The sequence below is a fragment of the Eutrigla gurnardus genome, assembly GCF_963514095.1.
Source record: "Eutrigla gurnardus genome assembly, chromosome: 14".
In the NCBI taxonomy this organism is placed as follows: Eukaryota; Metazoa; Chordata; class Actinopteri; order Perciformes; family Triglidae; genus Eutrigla; species Eutrigla gurnardus.
The window spans coordinates 11,322,211-11,342,239 of record NC_139937.1 but is presented as its reverse complement, the minus strand read 5'-3'; the positions used below and the strand labels follow the sequence as shown (position 1 = coordinate 11,342,239).

Here is a 20,029-nt window from a genome sequence, read left to right as displayed (position 1 = left end):
GATCACCCAATGCCACAACCGGTTAGTTGAGCTGCGCTCTCCTTGCTGCCTGCTGTCGGGCTGCGCTCTCCTCGCTGTGTTGCTAAACGCCCCCTCTCAGATATCTCCCTTCAGTTCGGCCTATGCAAATTACTCCTTTCTTTACATAACAGGAGCTGAATCTGAACAGCCTGCAGGAGCGCTGTTTTACCAGTGGGTGGGCTGCAGAGACCATGCAGGAGTGGCTTGTTTTCCTCATCCTGGGAGTTGACAGGCTCAGGGAGGACCAGTTTATAGGTGTTGAGACCAGAGAAACCCTGTTTTTCATAATATGGGACCTTTAAAAGCTAACTAGTTCTCACCAGTCTTTTGCACAAATGTTGTGTCTGTAGATGAAATTGTCTTGCCTTTCTCTTTCCCTTTCTTCCTTCATCTATCAGTAGTTTGACCAGTGTGTTACTGTAGCACATCCATATATCAGACATGATGTCATCCATCAGTCTCACTGCTCACAACATGGATGCTCCATACCCCCCCCCCCCCCCCCCCCCCACACACACACAAACAAAACTCCACACTTCTTCGTTGTTTGTTTCAATAGTTATTTTATAGAAACATAACAGAGTGTTTCAGCATCTCTGAACAGTGCAATCCACTACTTTCCTCCATAAAGCTACAGATTATCATGAATTATCAACAGCACTCTACACACTCATGGTTATACGGGTTTCATATGTGTGACATGAAAGCATGGACAGTGGGTTAGGTTGGTCACAGTAAGCAACTAATATCTACATCAACGCTTACCTTACACACACACACGATACAAACAACAGAAGTATTGCGAGACACTGACGGACGCGTAAGGGAGTTTTTGGTAATAGGTTTGTGTTAACTGTTTCATGGGGCTACTTTCAGCTCATTCAACCAAAACTATCAGCAATGAACGACAAAAGCATCCACACTGAGTTAGAGGAGGAATTCTCACTAGCCTTTTCCACCTCTAACTGACAAAAACGGTTCGGCTGATTGAAATGAAAGCAACAACTTGTGTGTACAAATGTGTGCGTGTATGTGTAAAGGATCAGACTGCAGATCAGTAGCTCAGTTATCAGACTGGAAGCGTCGCGCCTAACAGCTGGTACACGCAGACTACTTTCTGTTGCTCTCTAACAATAAAACAAAAGCCTCTCGTATGATGCGTCGAACCCCATCGCTGCTCCTCCTCCGTGTTTTCTGTTGGAAGGCAGGAAAGGGGTGTGTAACCTGGTTGACATCTAGCAGTCGCAGGAGCGGCCTACAGACAGACAGACAGACAGATAAATTCAGATGGTTAATTTTCTGCTTGAAAATGTGATCACTTACACAATACAATGGGTTTAACTAACAAATAATCTATTATTTTAAGTAGATTTAGATTACTTTTTGACCAAAATTGACATTTTAAGAGCAATTTATCAGATTTGTGATGTGGTTGTAGGACTATATCAAGCTAAAATCAAGGATTTTTTTTTTGCATATAGCCCAATTTCACAACCTTTAACTCTATATTTTATGTGGCAATTTATTCATCTTATTAATATACCAATATACCCAATGTAACTATACATCTTTTTTCAATGGTCAACCTTAAACATACTGGAAATTCATTTTATTTTCAGTTTTGTTCTATACCATCATTCAGTGTATGTGAATAAGATTAAGATGAACACACTGCCACTCATTAATCTCTGATAATAAGTCGGAGAGAGAGAGAGAGAGAGAGAGAGAGAGAGAGAGAGAGAGAGAGAGAGAGAGAGAGAGAGAGAGAGAGAGAGCATGTGCCCATGCAAGTGGAAATGTGTCCCTGTGGGCTCTGCTGAGTTGCAGTGTTTTTCCATATGGGCCAACCAGTCAGGTTGCAATGTGAAATTATAATCTTCATTAGCATATGAATTCTTGAGAGAAAGACTGGTTTCGTGAGGTCACAGTGACCTTGACTTTTGATGACATTAGAGAAAACAGGCCTTTTTTACAGCAGCCATTTTAATGTCATAGCAAGTCAACACCTGTAATGGCATGATCCATTACGGTCCCATCCTATGCAGTGTGTCACAGCATGCACCAGCATGGGCCCTGGCCCACCTTAATGGAACAGGGCCATAATTAATATTATCAACCACACCTATGTTTGCTCTTCAATGACATGTAAGAATGGCTGCTGTGAAAAGACTGCATTCCCTCCGTTTCTGAAATATATCGCTTTTACAAAAATGGGACGGCTGGACGGACGCTGAAAACGTAACGCTGCTGCTGTAGCCGACATTAAAAGTATTGGTTGCCTCACACCACCCTTGCTCTCCCTACTTTCTCCCCTTTCTGAATGCCAGACACCCAGAGTCCCACCACCTGTTGAACAGCGAGGTCCAAGGCATTCAAGTCCAGCACTATGGAAGATTTCCATGCTGTGTCAGTATGTGAGTGTGTGTGTGTGACATAAGGCCGTCTACAGTGAAACAGATGGACAGAATAAATATAACTTAAGGCCTGAGGAGGACATTAACCGGGTGATGAAATAAAGGACCAGAGGGATAAGAACCTGGTACATACACATGTCTATATATGGAGTATTTTTTTGAAGAGCGCAAACAACATTTATTATTTATTTTAGGGAAGACTGGTATGTTTATTTAGAATAATTTAAGTGTAGTAATGTGAAAAGGAACAAAAATCTATTTGCTGATTTTAACAGTTGATATACTGTTTATTTCATTCAGCCGTTCCAGGTTTCATCTCTTGAGGATGTCATCAGCATAGTCTTGGCTGTAGGTTTTCTTTTGGATATAGGAGGGGATTGCTGATAGGTGATAACATTACCTTGGTCAGAGAGCATCTGCTGAGCATTGCTTCCTGTCCTCCTCCTGCACAGAGAAAGGAGAGAGTAAGAGACGAGAAAAACGGAAGACTTCTATGTGCCGTTTCTACAATATATATCAAACACATATTATCACAGCAATTACACAGGCGTTTTATGTTTAACTGTATGAAGGATCACCTCTTGTCCTGGTTGAACTTGCACCTGCAGTGGCCACCTGGAGCAAGAAAAGAAGAGTTGACTTTGTTTATATCTGTGCATTGTTTATGACTCTGTATGTGTGGATAAGGCTGTATGAATAAGTTGCATCTTACTGAACAGGATGGTGATGCCAATGAGACAGAGGACCGCAGCTAGAATCAGGCCTCCAACACGCAGTCTGTGGTAGTCTGCACAAAGAGCTCTGGGTTACCATTTAAAAATAAATACAAAGAACAAAATGCAAATCCAAGCAAAGAAACATGAAGCAAATTAGATGGGAATCACCTCTATCAACATGTAAAAAAGTGAGGTTTTTTTATTTGTTATGTCAATGATACAGACCAGCGTCCATGTTCTATCAACTTCTAAAATAATACATTAGAAAGAAGATAGATTACCAAAGGTAAAGGGGTCCTCTTCCACTGCAGGGGCAGAAATGAAGAGGGTCAGTTTTAAGCAGCTACACAGAAACATCCACATAACAAACACTGGCATAATGAAGTCAACAGTACAAAGTAAGATGAATAAACAATAAATGATTTTCTCTCGCTCAATCAATACATGTCTACATAAAAGTGACATGGCATTCAATTTGGATAAAACTTGTAAATGTAAATTCTCTAATGGTTATCTTATTATTTTAAGATATAAATACACATTTAATCTAATCTAGTATATAGTGTGTGTGTGTATATATATATGTTTGTATTTTGTTTTGGAGGAAATCTATTAACTACATTACTCAGATATTTACTGTAGTTGGATGAGCTGATTGAGGGGGGAAAGTACTTACAGTTCTGTTCTTCCGCTAACACCAGGGACACAACTGCAAAAGTTCAGAAGAAGACAAACTTACATCAGTGTTACACAACTTGAGGCATCTTGTTTTGCTGATTAGGGATCATGAGGGAGAATATCCCACTGCCCAACATTTTTAAATGACTCCAAGTAGTTTAAATCCTTTTGGTTTTGTTGACTTTATATTGCAGTACCTTCTATTTTATTCTTACCTTCGAGGTAACACGTTACTTGTCATGTCTGTTATTTCGAATCACTGACAAATGAAACTGTCAGTTATACACTATCTACTTGTAACGGAAATCCAGATCTGTTTAAACAGTCATAAAACTCTGTTGTATCTCTCTTCCTCCTCCTCCATCCCATTTTTTCTTTAACAGCGCCGGAAGGAGCTGTGGATGCTGTCAGCCTCACCTTTTCAGGACAGTTATTGTATAGCACTTCATTTGCCTTCTTATTTAGATGTGTTCGGGATCTGCTTTCGTTCAACACATAACCACGTCAATCGTCCAGATGGTTTCATATCTAGAGTGAGGGCTCAACCAGAAAGCATCGCTTCCACTCTGCTCCAAGAGGAAGTGGAGGAAACTTGGGATGTACCATTAACATGATTAGTGTTAAGTGGCTTGCTGGTTGAGTAAAACTCGATAAATACGATTTGCTTTCAGACTTTTATAATGAGGAAGTTAGTAGTGTCTATGGTCCTCGCCCTGGAACAGCCTGCCAGAAGGGCTGAGGGCATCTCAATCTATCAACACTTTAAAAAGAACCTTAAAACTTACTTTTTCAGTTTAGCATTCTCTTAATCATCCATTTTTTATGTTTTATATATATATATTTGTTTATTATTATTATTTATTTAAATTTTTTTTTAAATTTGATTAATTTTCATTGTTTGGCTGTATTTTCCTATATTTTTGTATTTTAATTGCATTGTTAAGTACCTTGTATTGCAATTTTGTATGAAAGGTGCTGTATAAATAAATAAAGTTTAGGTTTTAAGATTTAATTTAACGAAGAGGTGTCTTTTTTTAAAGAAAAACTCTGATTAAATGGAAAGACTTAAAGAGAGTTACTCACGTGTCATCAACACCACAGCACCGATCTTTGACATCTTCACGCTTGAGCCTGTTTACCTGCAGAGATTAACACAAACACTGACATCAACAACAACATCAACAATTAAGAAGGTAAAGAGATTGAGAAAACAAATAATAATATAATATATACTTAAAATTCTAAGCTAGTTCAGATAGTAAAAACCCTCATTGACAGGCAATTAGAACAATTATCAACACTGGGTTAATAACATTATCTTCAGTCCCAGTGCCACAAATAATCACATAGATTACAGTACTCCAAACTGGCTCGCACCAGCCGGCAGAATCAACAGAGATCTGATGCAACACTCAGCCTTCCTGTGTTTTCTGAGGGGCACTAAACGGACTTAAACACACAGCACAGGCATCTGTTCCCTCTGAAGCACACACAAACAAATCTGATCAAATTTAGATAGGCACAAAGTGGTCTCTCCTGCTCTCTTTCACACCCAGACACACACCGAAACCTGATCTGATGTTGGTGGGTGCAAAGTGCTCTGACTGAGCCTCAACAGAACTAAATCACTCTGCGTAATGCATTACACTCTTGCCATGTAAAAGATCCAAAGCTTGATTAGTTTCTTAGTTTAGTTTCTATGATATGTTTCTAAAACGTATTATGTACAGCACACATGTGCACATCCATGTACATGCGGTCACATGATGCGACTGTCCAGAGTTTCTTTCCCTTTCAAGCTTTCACTAGCTGATGAAAAAATCTATGAGAATAGAATCAAGAGCACTCCCCATTCCAAAGCTATTCATGTCTGTAATATCATTTTGATCGTATTTCTAGCGTACATTAGTGTATAGATGGTTAACTTTCAGCTTCTTTTTGAAGTAGCATCAATCAATGGAAATTTATTTTTATTTTCCAATGCCTGCAAATGATGAAAAACGGGCAAAAATTCAGAGTTCTCTCCTAATAACAAGGCAGAGTTTACAATAATCCCACTTATATCATCCCGAACTAACAAGTACATTTCCTGACAGCCGCAATTACATCCCACGCACTTTCTGAGTGTCTTTGTGTCCATGCCGGCAGAGGTGACACGTGCACTGTGAGGACACACCTCAACTAACGCAGCGGTGATTTTCCACTTACTGCTCTTTTTCTGTTCAGAGCGCTCCATCGTGAGGAGCAAACACACCCGTGCTCATTTCCAACGGGCATTCGTGCAGCCACGTGTGTGACACACACCCTGCTGAAGCTACATTTTAACCTCGGCAACGGTATGATTTGCTCAAAAAGACCTTTATTACAATTCTGGAGGGAACATTTTCTATTGAAGGGGTGGAGGGGGGGGCACACAATAGATAATCTTAGTTAGTTTGAACTCTACTTTGGACCGCAGACAGCAGGTTTTTTTTAATGGATCCCAATATGTTTGTGTCGTGCACGAGATAAACGGTTCAAGTCAATGGTTTCAAATTATTCCACTGACCCACAGGTGGCACTAATGAGCCAAGATACACAACAATGTGCCAACAAAGGCAGTGAAGAAGAAAATGCAAGTTAAGATGGATGTTGATGATGCAGGATGCAAACTCTTGTGTTAAATTGTCATTGCAAATGTTTTATGGCAGAGTAAATGCATTCAACATAACACAAGAGTTCAAGGATACACGCAATACGTTTTGGTGAGTAATAGAATTAAACACATTTTTTCCCCAGACCAAGTACAAGTACTTACATTATAGTACTTGCCTATATCGAGTACTGATATGAGTAGTTCATGATATCATTACAGTTATAATAAGGACTTTGAAAACATTTTCATCAGATGTTCCTCACTTTCTGACTGTAGATTCATCTCCCAGCATCAAGTAGATTCCCTAGCTTAGTTGTTAAAGCACCAGTATGGAGTCACATTCAACAGTGACCAAATAGAGGAGGATGTTAGTAAAATGATGCGTCTCCTTGCTCTGCGGTTGGTATTTGGAGATCAGTAGGAAGGGAGAGAGAGAGAAGAGCAGGACGAGTGCACCTCTCCTGGTGCCTCACCACAGCAACCAAAGGCGAGTCAGGGGGAATGTAGAGAGCGGGAAGCGGGCCAACAACCACTAGAGAATGGTTTACCTCAGGAGAAAGACACACAGAGCGTCGAGAGAGGAGGAAGACATGGAGGGCAAAGACAGAAACAGGAGAGAGGAGGAGACACAGGGGGCAAACTGAGGGTGAGACTATTAGAAGGGAGTCAGAAGAGACAAAGAGAAGAGGGAGAACAGTGAAGGGGGTAAAGAGATGGCATGGGAGTATAAAATAGGTGGCGCCTCCCTTTCCTATTTGAAGATCATATTCTAAAGCAAATGTTAGTGTAAGGCGAAGCCAGGAGGTGAGTGTGCACAGAAATCATTGTGTGTATGTCTATTTATGAAGCCGAGGGCACCCGGTGGATCACTATACTGTATGTAACGGCCAAATGTAGCCAAAGAAATAGAAAATGTTTTATTTTCTCCTTGGTACGAATTCCCCTTGGAGCCACTTCTCCAGCTCCGCCTGGTCCAGGGATAAAGAGTTTCCTGTCCTGGCTCTGTCATGCTACTCTGCCCGTCTCTGACTGTCCCTGGTCTTCTTTTTCTTCCCGTCTTTACATTGATTTCTAATGCTATAATGTCTCTACACCCTCTGCTTCTTTCATTCTGTCTTCTCGCTCTCCTTCTAATACTCTGCTTATGTGAAAAGCTTCATGAATTGACAGTTTAACAGTGCTCCTCTGCTTTTGTTGAGTTGAGCTCTTCTTTCCTATCCTCTCCAGCCCCTTTAAACGTCTCCTCTGCTACTTTCTGTCCTGACACACCTCCGCATGTCCCTCCCCTCTCCTTTTGTTAAGTCTTTTCCACTCATTTATCCCTTACAAACTCCCTTGAGCTAGGCCCTATTCCTGTCTCATCTTCTCTTTTCCAAACAACTCTTCTCTTCTCCTAACTCTAAATGTAGCTATAGGTGTCATTCACTCACAATCCCACTTATTACTTATAGAACTTACTGCGTTTAAATATTTATATTATGTAGAAACTGTTTCTTCTGCATCCTCTTCTGGGATTACAAATGAAAACCTATTTACTTATAGTGAGGTGGAGGCTGAAATATCGGAGGCACTTATTTGAATTTATTTCAAATCTGGTCAAGTAAGGTCAATGGTGGTGAATGGACAGCCAAAACCAGGCAGCTACTGTGGATGATGACAATGAGGGAAATATGGAAGTGGACACATGCAGAGAAAGTTCAGCAGTTTAAATGGGTTTACTCCCCTGTGACTAAGTTTGTTGACAACACACATACACACACACAGAAGATTACGTGCACATACATGCAAACACACAGTCTTTGAATAGCTAAAAATATACTGAAAAAAGAAGCAAAGCTTTCTACTGCTCGACAACAACCAAACGTTAGTTATCCATTCTTAAAACTGCGTATCCTGTTCAGGGTCAGGGAAAGTACCATCGGAAAAAAGCTTAAAATCTTTTACACAGTAAGTATAAATTCACATTTTATATTGTTTTAATGCTCCTTCGCTACTTTATTCCACAAACCAGAGATCCAGTTAGTGCTTCCTCTATTTTGTGTGCACATGACTGTTTGTGTTACGGGATGTGGTGTGTGTTGGACTTAGTCCCTGTCAATTTTTCCCCCCCAACACTCCCCCACCCAACGTTTGAATGCTGGACCCCAGTGTGTGCTTGTGTGTTCCTGTACTGCACTACAAAGACAGCTGCCTATTCTCAGAGGTATTTTTCTTATTCCTAAATTAGCAGCGCTGGATTCCAGTCTGCAACACATCCTTTATGACACGCACACACACACGCGCACACACACACACACACACACACACACACACACACACACGCACACAGAGGAAAGTTTCTGGCGTGGTGTGATCGGTGTGAACCTGCTTTATAATCTGTGATAAATTTGAATTCAGCTCAACTTGTTCCGCCCTTCACTTTACCAATAAACTCCTCATGTTATGAACACGGTATATGATGTTTCTCTGGAACTGAATGTCTGAACATGTGATAGATAAAGCTCATGCCCTCAGAGGGGGATTTTGACTTATTATTTCTATTCTGCTGAATAGAGAGGTTATAACAGTTAACAGCTCTGGACCAAAGACAGGTTTTGACAAATGCAACTAAAGTGTTCACTATTTCTAGCCTACATGTAATAAACATAGGAGATAGAAAGGAAGAGACAGAGGGAGGCGGGGAGTCGGATTACGAATGCAAAAAGGGAACAAGGGACAGGGAAAGGTAAGTACAAAAATGAGAGTGAGCAAAAGAGAGGGAGAGACAGAGGAAGAGTTGAAGGAAAAGAGAGAGGTTGGGAAAGAGAGGGAATGAGGAGGGATACAAAGCGACAGACGGAGAGTAAGAGGGAGTGGAGTATACTGGAGCCATGAGTCACACATGGGAACCACAAGGCTCACAGTGAGAGGCTCAGCAGACTTCAAGCTCTCCACTCTGCAGTCATGATCAACAGGATGGAGTAGAGTTACCATCGTTTGATCCCACTTCCCAACCATAAAACTATTAAGCATGCACATACTGACGAGTATTGCATGATTACAGTTTATTATATATTTTATTTGTTATAACATAACTATGAGGTGTTGATTGTTAATCTTTCTTCTTGGAATTCTGTCATGTGAGAAGGTGAGGACAGTGAGCTAAGTCTGTTTCACCTGCAAAAGGAAAAACAAATCTGTGTCTCCACCTTCATTCCCCCTCCCTCCCTCCACCTCTGTCTCTCACCTTGTGACCTCTCTCATCACTCTCTGTCTCACTTTTCTCGCCCTCTCTCTCTCTGAAACAACTGCGCTCACAGAAGTAGAACAAAGGTGCATTGAAATGCGTCACATTTTGCAGGTGTGAGTTGAATGTGTGACATTTAACATTTGTTAGCTAAAACCATTACATCACAGTACGGCAGAGAACTAAAATATCCAAAACCATGTTTGGGGGCTGTAGTTTGTGGAAACCAGTCAAATCAAATCAAATTTGTTTGTTGCTAAGCAATCATACTCATGTGCTGCATGGCAAAATATTTACTTGTTTCATTTCTGCAGGCAAATGACTCATTATATAAAGCAACTAAAAGGCATATTCCCTTGCACTGCTTAACATCCTGAATCTATGATATATATGTTTTGATAATCAGAACTTAATTATGCTGATTTGGTGTAATTTACTATCCCCCTGTTTAATTCCACCCCAGTTATTGATGTCCCACATTATAACTTTCACAAACTGCCACAGGAAGGAATCCACTTGTTGCAGGAGAGGCATAGTGCAGACCGCTTGCCTAAGAGCATGTTAGCTTAGCAGCATGTCAATGGTCAGCTCACCATCACATGCTCAAACACAATAGATGATACGACTGCAGTGCTTTCTGACCTATGGTCAAGCTGAGGCTCTTGTACAACTGACAATACCTGTGGACAGCAGAGGTGTATACTGAAATATATATAGGTACCGTTACGTGATTATAAAAGTACAGGTAGAAGTACTCAAAGTAAAAGTTACTTAGCGACTCCCCATCCACAAGTTGATTTTTTAAATAAATCGTGCCACTGTTTCCTTACATATAGTACATATGAGAGCTCCATTACTTCTGACACATTATTATAACCTTTATAATTTATCAAACCCATTATAACCAAATACTGTAATTTTACGTCACCGTAGCAGATGGGAGTTGTTAGGTGCCTCGCTGCCTCGATGGGGTTCATATTGTGTTCAACTGGTGTGTTCAAAACTGGTGTGTTGACCAGCAGGTAAAATGACTGTTTTTCTAATGGAGTCTGGCTGCTTTAAAGACAAGCAATTTAACGGCTGTTTCTGGTTAAATAAAAAGCGTAGCTAATCACCTTGTATTTTTTTTACCAATACAATAACACAGGACGTAACTAATTCAACATTTTAAAACATTATGTACCCCACTCCTTAGTGCCGGCCTAACTTAAGAGGCATCTTACCTTTAAGTGTTTCCAAGTACTGAAACGCAGCGACGCCTATTAGCTAGGAGGCAAGGTTTACACTACATTACGACACCGTCGCCTTTTCTGCATTTATATGCAAATATGTGTGAGTGATGCGGGCAGGGATTTACATCCTCATTATCAGACTCTCTATCTCTGCTGATGTTTCTGCTGTTGATGCGATGCATTTGATTGTAGTCTTGTCAAGTGAGTTTTTTTGTTGCTCACAATATTATTTAAAGGAGTCATCACCTGGAAATTGCAATTTCTCTTGTTAAAACATGCATATCTGTGTTTGACCTCAGTTGAAACTTGCCTGAAAGGCTGGAGTTTGAAAGTGGCGCCGTTTTTTCGCTTCTGCTCTTTTTCCGAACAGGAATAGCACACAAGGGTGTGCATTCCTAAAGCACGAGATTTTGATTCTGCGCCTTCGGTGACGTCACCGTGGAGGCTACTTGCATAAGCCCACCCCTCTTTCACCACCCAACCCCGCCCCGTCCGCTACCTGAAATCGCCGAAGCGCCGCCATTATGTTTTGGAGTCTGCATGCAGGCAAGCCCCCCCCGGCTCTGTCCTTCCTGCGGCGAATCAACGCGCGCCTCATTACATATTATACAATGCACATCCGGACCAGTCAAAACCTCGCGCGTAATCTCGCGTGATAAAATCGCGGTACGAAAAAGGGTCAGAACAAGCTCAATGTTTGATTAAATTTTTTTTTTTTTTTTCTAATAAGTTTTACGAATTGATCCAAAGCGATCCAAGGGGGGCTGGATACGTATAAAACCAGGTGATGACTCCTTTAAAAACAAAAGTAACGATGGTGTACAAATGTTAAAACTTCTGTAAAAACTTACTTCAGTATAAATAAAATTGCTGACACAAGGTCTGTATCTGTAACCATGGGTTACAGAAACACAATACATCAGTAAACTGCTCAAGGATATTTCCCAAGCAACATCTTAAAGTATTGAATGAACAGTGTCAAAATGATTTGGAAACCCACCGTAGGAGATTATTAAACATTAGAAATGTTGAAATAATTAGTCAATAAAAAATTGATGACAGATTGATAACCAAATCATTCATTTAAACGCCAAATTCTTGCATGTTATAGCTTCTAAAATACGAGTGTGATCCATTTTGAGGCTTTCGACTGTAACCTAAAAAATAATCTGATTGATCCAACAGTTAATAAATATATTGTAGTCCTTTCTTCCTTACAGTTGTACCGCATTGTACAGCAACATTTGACTTGTCTCTTGTGTCTGTCCTTCAACTGTTATCACCACTTCTCTTATCAACTGGCCTTTTCACTCACAAGCAGGCACACACGAATAAGAGGCACAAACCAGCTTACAGTATGTGTTCAATTGAACAGTAAGGTCTTGAAAATCCCACAGCAGGGAGATTCAGGTTAAGAAAACGATTTTAAATAATTCTGCCCGTGACATATCCACTCTTTTATCTGATCTATTTTATGTGTAGCATCAAATAAAACACGTAGTAACTGAATCCTCCATATTTATTTGGGTCAGTTTGTTCCTTTTTTCTGGAGGGTTAAACAAGCACTAATGGTACAAACAGACGCAGAAGAACATGTGGTCATCAAACGGCGCCCTTTAAGCCAGTTGGGAAACAGCTGGCACGAGCAGTGCGGTCAGAGCGCGCGAGGGAAGACTACCGTCGCCTTTACGCACGTTAGCCCGCGTGCGCGCGTGCCGTTCCATTGTCCTGGCACTGGATGGCTCGGGTAAAAAATGTCAGCCGGATAACACGATAGTCTTATCACAGACTGAACATTAGCTCAACGTTAGCTAAACCGCCCCAAAAAAAGATGCCCACGAGCGTATTTTGGGGAAATTTGCACGTCGCAAACATTTCCTTAAAATAGTTAAAAACACACTTGAGTGAGATGTGAGCTAATTTCTTCGTTCAACTTACCTTTTCCTTCACACGGTGTAGGTTATTTAGCAGGGAGAGATGCGAGGATATTTCTTCCAACAGGGCGGATATGTGACTCAAAGCAGCGACTTTTCTCTCCACTCAGTACGCCAACACCCAGCCGCCGTGCCCTCAGCGCTGATACGCGTAACAGGTTGGCTTGCTTTTAGTTAAGGGGGCCGAGTTTGAAAATGTTGGTAGTTTTGTCCCGCGAGTCCTGATCCTGGGTCGGTTTCTGTGCTCCGTCTGTGGCAGCTGAAGAGTACGCGGCTCAAGAAGAAGCGGGGCGTGGAAGCTGATCCGGAGTCAGAAGGACCGAGAGCCGGGAGGAGGAGTGAAACGTTAATGTTTGCTTGTCGAGAACGAAGATGTGGAAGTTTTACGAGTTGGACTGATTTACTTCCACGCCGGGATGTTGGTTTATGGAGTATAAACATTCAGAGGGAAATAGTATAAACTATAATTTTTTGTTTACTAATATGCTAATATTATATAGCAATCATAGCTATAGTAAGTTACTACTGCTCTCGATCAATAAGCAGTCTTAGTTTTAGGAGTAAAGGTCATTAAAGGTCATAGAGTAGGACAAGCTGACCTTTATTATATACCTGTGAAAAACAACAATGAAATATCATATTTTTTGTTTGGCATGGTGACATTTATTTTCATTTTCTGTGTGCACACCAAAGGTTTCTAACTTTCTAACTTTCCACATGATTAATCTAGTTTATCATACAGCAAAACACGCAATGAAAATCACATTATGTTCATAATAATGCACCATTTCAGCAACTACATGCAACGTTATGATAACCAGACGTACTAAATATGTTGTATGGTCCTTGTGTGTTTTCAGGGATAAACAGCTTGGTGAATATATATTATCAGTACAGATTTGGGCAAAAAGGATACATTTTGAAAAAAAAAAAACAGGAGGGGGCCTTTAATTTATTTCATGTTACTCGTGGCATGTCAATCCATGAGACGGTTTTCACATTTTGCATTGAACGGTAGATATTTGCACAGGTCTGTACACATAATTATCTGAGCTCCACCCACGCACCCAAATCTAGACTCCCCTAGCCTGTCAGCTCATCTTTTCTGGCCGAAACCGGTTTGTCAGGCCCCATATCAGATTTCACTGTTGTCGTCTTCCACTTTTCTACAAGGTAACAGACAAGGGAGGGGCGGCAGTTAGCATGAGAGGGACGAAAGACAGAGAGATAGAGACAATGCAATGGGGACCACAGACACAAAAACACACATTTCACAGCCAGTATGTGAGAAAAAAACCTACTTGTTCTTCGCGGTGCACTTGTTATCTGTGAAGGCAAAGTAGGACGTGTTACTGAGGTTTATTAGTACTTACTAGGACTTTAATTTGGGATTTAAAGGTAAATTAAAATGCTCCACATTGCCTTTTTATCTGTGCGGCTTCAGAACTTACAAAGTAAAATGGTGATTCCTCCAGCAAACAACAAGCTGGCAAAGATCAGGCCTCCAATTCGTAGCCTTTCGTAGTCTGGTAGAGGATAATGTTAGAAGTTAGAAGGGTTCTGGTGTTCTTGACAAAGTAACTCCAAACACATTCTCAAATGTATTGCAGAATCAACTAACTTTTTATTTATGATTTATCTAAACTTTTAACTGCTATTAAAACACATTGCTTTTTCTCATCACATATGCAGTGGTTGCTTTTGACATTAGGCATATATGTGATCATGATACTCCACACTAGTCTTTTTATAATCCATACAAGGAGTGAGATGTTGTACTGCAGATAATAAGAATGAAGAGTGTCTATACTTACTGTAAGCAAATGGATCTGCAGACCAAACACAAGAAGAGAAGGAGGAGAAACAAGAGAGGGGGGGGGGGGGGGGGGGGGGGAGAAACATTAATGACAAGACTCGCTTCAACTCATTTCAATGATTCAAGATTTTGACATTTTAATCCACACTGGTCCATGTTTCTGGGTTAAATTTGTCATGAATGTGGCCATTGTTGTGGATACAAAAGCAAATGTGTTTGATTTGTTTGTCTAAACCAGTTTCTCAACAAACCAGTCTCAAAGCAAGAGTTTTGGCCTTACTTGCTTCAGCTTCCACGAAAAGGGTGAAGAGAGCTGCAAGGAAATCAGACAAATGAAATGTTAATTTTGTTGTCTTTCATGCCTCCAGTCAGCAGTTACGTCTCGCTACAGAGCTCGTAAGAAATATGGTAATTTTCTTCTCTTAAAAACAAGTTTAATCTTCAAGGGTATCAGGGTCATGGGATGCTTTTTCAACAAGTGAGCTTTTGTGTGCTTATAAACTCCCTTGAAAACAAAAAATCTGGAAAAGATTGTCGACCGTTTTCTGTTATTTCATTTACCTGCCATAACAGCCACCAGATTAAGTTGTCCCATCTTTGACACAACTAAGAGTCGGATAGAAAGAGGATCAGACAAAGACAGAGAGAGAACATATGATGAAAGACAAAGTGGAACAGTCTTTCACCCCCATCACGTTGCCTTTGTTTCTCACACATATACACACATAGCAGACCAGCAACAAAGCACACACTTCTCCCTCTCTCCAGGAAGAATGTCCTTGTTGTGTGAGAGGTCAGCGTCCCGTCAGCAGGGATGCATTCTGGGTGTTTTGAGAGTAAACAGTGGATAATTTTTTGTCTTGGGGTGAAACCCAGCAGGTTTCCAGACAACTTTCCTTCAACCTCTTCTCTCACTTTCACATTCATATGTTGGATTTATTAGACTTCATAAAGTCTCTTATATTATATTACGTAGCATCCAAAATACAGCTTTCAGGGACAATAATCTGTTTTATAGTTTTATGATATGTATATCAAAATAAATACATTTGCACAGTCATTACAAAGTATAGTCATTACAGATTGGTATAAGCTAACAGTCTTTTTCAACCCTTTTTTAAAAAAGCTTAAAAAACATTTAGCTCATTATAATATTTAGTTGACCTACTGCATTGTCCTCCTAGTTTTTGGGCAGAAATATATACTAAGAGTATGAGAAGAGTGGCCATGCAACAGGACTTTTTTAGGAACCTCACAGTAACCTCTAACTGATCTTGGACACCCTTGGGCCTCCATGGAGGTCGGCTTCACTGCATTTTTGAAATTCAGTTCCTCTTTTGCTTTGCTTCTGTCTCTTTTTGAAAACATCCCAGACTTGCACAGCAAACGCACATCGAACTTAACGATTGATAAAACACGTTTCATGCTATTTTTTAACACATTTGATAAGTCTGACAAGTAAAATACTGGCTTGAGGATTTTTTGCAGAGAAACAAAGTTCGCACCAGCTTTTCAAGAAATAGACATTAAATGAAAACAAAGACAATACAGAGACTCCAGCTTTTGTGACTTATCTTCAATCATGGCCTCTCTGCTCTGTCTAAAAATGTCATTGCAGCTATCAGTGAGCATGACATTAGCCAAGGTCAAACTGTGCAAAGTTTAAAAATGAGTCCCGCATCTCAGGCGACTCAGCAGTGACAGACAGAATAGACTTTCTGTCTGTGTTTGAAGTGATTTTACAAAATAATACGGTTTTGCCCACTAGTGTGGACACTACGGTTCAGTGTCCTTCACAATGTTTTTAATTTCTGATCAATACAGAAAAAAAGGTTAATTTAAAGATAGCAACATGCTGTTTTTGTTCAGTCAAGACAAACCAAAGATGAGCCTACACTCATTGACACAATGTCATTAATGATAAAACAGAAGCTGCCTTATACAAATGCACACATTTTTCATCACATGCATGTTTGCTATTAAATGTGTGATATTTTTCTCAACGATTTAAAAGCTCATCTTTCACTAAATTTCTCAAATGGCCTCTTCTTTCGGTGAAAATAAAGCACACTTTGTTATGAAATTATGAAAGAATCACAACCCTAACAATCCACTTTTACACAGAAAGGTGCCCTTGACCTCTAGCCCCGACTAGCGTCCTGCCTTGCTCCACCAAACCTGTGCTTACCTGAGCTGACGGTTCAAGAGCGGAGCCGTGTGAGTGTGTCAATGTTCCAAGACACTACCTGCTCAAAAGTGTGTATTTTCTACTTTACCCGAATAAGTAGCCTCCTCCTCTTTGTTTGGGATATAAACTCCAGTGTGCGCGACGCGTCCAGTGTGAATGTGTGACGTGTTGACGTATGTATAGGAGACCAGTGGCAATGTTGTTCCATAAACATCAGAGTGTGTGCATGTGCATGATGGAGTGAAAGCCACTTGTAATTTGCCTCTGAGGGGCCATTTTGAGAGCCATTTTTACATTATACTCTGTCCCCTTTATAATATCACACTACGGCACAAGCAAGGCTGCTTGAAAGTCAATGAAAGCGTTATACTGCAAACAACATATGAAAGTAGAAAAGTCAGAGGGGAAGCCAGTCATGAATAAGAGGACAAACTGTGAGATGAAGGTGAAATCATCTCAGATGCACACACAACCTAATGAACCAAGATGTTTCTTCTTCTGTAAGTGTATTCTTAAGTTTAAGAGGAGACAAAGGCAGGAGGAGTGTGAGTGTGTGTTGTTCAGTATACTCCTTGTGTCCTTCCTCCCCCGACTTCATTGTTTTGTCTCTGTCAGGTATCCCAGGTACCCACCCTGGTTTCTCCCTCTGATTGCAGTCTGTTGGTCTTATGGTTGATAGGCATTAACGTTTTCTTTTAAAGAACCCTGGGCAGGAGGGAAGGATTTCACTCAACTCAGGATCAATTCAAACTCACAACCTTACTTAAAAGTGAAAATGTTTTAAATTGGGAGTTCAATCCGATAAAGTGACCACAGTTAAGCACGTGGGATTTGTTTCTGGTACAACAATACATATTATACATTTGGTGGATATCTGTGTAGATTTGTTAGTGTTACTTTGTACGCATTAACACGCGTGTGCAGAAGTATGCGGAGTCCTTCCATGTGTCACGGTGGTGATCTGTGACTATTTATACCTTTTCCTGTCGCATACTGACAAAGCCGAGGCATGCATCAGCCTCTCAACAAATGATAAAACTGTGAGGAGAGAGCAGATAGAGAACGACAGACAGAAAGAGACAAACTATAGATGTGTTTGAATGTGTGTGTGTAAGTCATAATACTACAATTTGACAGGAGATAAAGCGGAAACTGGTGATGACAAAGCAGAGAGAGAGAGAATAGTGATAAGATTTACAGCGGCTTATTCCCACCACGTTTGTCACATTAATGTGCATGGACTGGATCTCATGGATTCCTTGTAATCATTTTGTGGCATAAAACTTCACACAGTATAATAGATAATCTAAACACATAATTAGCACAAATCAATTTGAATCCAGTTTAAAATGAAGCCCTGAACAGACAATATGGAAAGAGTGAAGGGCTCCGTACACCGTATCTGTGTTGTCTGTGACATTGTTTATGTGAGGGTAAATAAAGGACGCTGTGTTCCATGTCAATAGCATGTCACTGATAGAATTAGAGAGAGGGTACTGAGTGAACCTTCTTTCCGTATATGAAGCGGATGTTACGGTCCGTGGTGAAAATGACAATGGAATTTTCCTCAGCGACACATCATCTCACATCTCACAGTAATGATATTAAGTTGACAGCTGTTAAATATGTGAAGGTTTAACATTCATCAATGGCATTAAAAATGTATCTTTAAAAGAAGAAAAAGAAGAAAAAAATACCACATTTTGTTTATTACAATGCAATTTTGCTTTTCTGCTTCTGCATATATATATATATATATATATATATATATATATATATATATATATATATATATGCTGATATATATGCTGAGCAAAGGAATAAACAGAGTCGTTGTCTTATAGAGGTTATAGAGGTTAAGTGAAGTTGAGTCTATCGTCGGTTACTGGAAACTTCACTCAACATGATCAACTTGTTACTATTTAACTTTAATTGTAATAGTTTAACCCATGTATTTCCTCAGGTATTGATATGTAGTATAGCAAGTTAAACCTTGTCAGTTAAAGTCATCTTGAGAACACACACTGAACAATGTAGGTTATCAGTGGATACACACACACACACACACACACACACACACACACGCACGCACGCACGCACGCGCACACACACACACACACACACACACACACACACACACACACACACACACACACACACACACACACACACACACACACACACACACACGTCTCTGTTATGGTGGAATTCAGGATGTTTGTCCATAAACAGTAAAACTGAAGGTCAGGTTATCTTACATAGCACTGGATGAGAGCTTTACTTTGAAAGAACCCTGTTTAAATTAAATCAACTTGTAGCCAATAGATAGTAATTCTTAATATCTGCTTGCTTTTAGAATTTGAAAACTCATGAAAACTCAGCAGGCCGGAGTGTATTTAGACTCCAAAGCTCAGATAAGACAGAGATGTGACTTCCGCTGTTGATACACAACACAATTGTCTTAGTTGAGCTTTTGTCAAGCAAACATCATATGTGTTACGGTAAAGTGTTCGCTGAGACTACATGTTCAGTTGTGGAGAACGTGAAGAAATCAGACAGAGAATATGACAGGAACCTATCATGAGTGAACTGAGGTGTCGCTGAGCAGCTGAGTCAACACGTTGCTCCATACTGCCTCTGTTGTATCAACTAAAAGACGAGGCAGAATTTCTCTCCTGCTGATTGCAGCATGTGTGTGTGTGTGTGTGTGTGTGTGCTGGCTGTCCGTGCTGCTCTATCAGGTGTCACAACATGCAGTCGAGGGAATTAAAACCACAGTCAAAGCATTCAAATACCAGTTGTCATATTATATTGTTTCGTGCTCAAGACATTCCATACTTATAAAAAGTAGATTGTGTGTGTGTGTTTTTTTTTACAATGGCCTTGTGAGCAGCTGTGTTTGTGTAGTAAAATTCAATACATTTGGTAACACAATGGAGATGGATGATGTGTGTAATATTGCCAAATTATAAGTAGTTTTGTGCTGTCTTTCAGATCATCAGATCATTTTGAAGGAAGGAAGAATCCCACTTATATTTTAGTTATGAAATATACATAAAGTAGTCTGAGTCTGAGGCAGAGTAGTTGTATGTTGTAGGACCTGCAGTTGCTAATAAGTTCTATTCTTTCTGTTATTTTGTGCCATATACCTCCATTAAACAGCATAATG

The 20,029-nt window shown here is 40.2% G+C and overlaps 1 protein-coding gene and 2 long non-coding RNA genes across 4 annotated transcripts; all 3 read right to left on the bottom strand.

The window, feature by feature from the left end:
* Positions 1–557: 557 nt before the first annotated feature.
* Positions 558–13,111, bottom strand: fxyd3 (FXYD domain containing ion transport regulator 3). 2 transcript variants are annotated; one of them, XM_084027099.1, is made up of 8 exons: positions 12,861–13,111; positions 4,913–4,968; positions 3,828–3,860; positions 3,433–3,456; positions 3,148–3,222; positions 3,014–3,050; positions 2,836–2,879; positions 558–1,276 (listed from the first exon to the last, which is right to left on the bottom strand). In XM_084027099.1, the coding sequence occupies exons 2-8, from the start codon at positions 4,944–4,946 to the stop codon at positions 1,257–1,259; spliced, it is 267 nt and encodes an 88-aa protein (XP_083883225.1). In that variant the 5' UTR covers positions 4,947–4,968; positions 12,861–13,111; the 3' UTR covers positions 558–1,256. The 2 variants fall into 2 exon arrangements, with proteins under 2 accessions (XP_083883225.1, XP_083883224.1); XM_084027098.1 differs by having other exon boundaries at positions 4,913–4,970; positions 12,864–13,110.
* A 385-nt stretch (positions 13,112–13,496) lies between these two features.
* On the bottom strand, positions 13,497–14,690 carry LOC311024258. Its single transcript, XR_014598288.1, has 4 exons — positions 14,671–14,690; positions 14,308–14,382; positions 14,158–14,182; positions 13,497–14,022 (listed from the first exon to the last, which is right to left on the bottom strand). It is a non-coding gene; the product is annotated as an uncharacterized lncRNA (long non-coding RNA).
* Positions 14,691–14,930: 240 nt separating this feature from the next.
* Positions 14,931–16,987, bottom strand: LOC311024259. The gene is made up of 3 exons (XR_014598289.1): positions 16,861–16,987; positions 15,234–15,278; positions 14,931–14,985 (listed from the first exon to the last, which is right to left on the bottom strand). It is a non-coding gene; the product is annotated as an uncharacterized lncRNA (long non-coding RNA).
* Between the last annotated feature and the right edge of the window lie 3,042 nt (positions 16,988–20,029).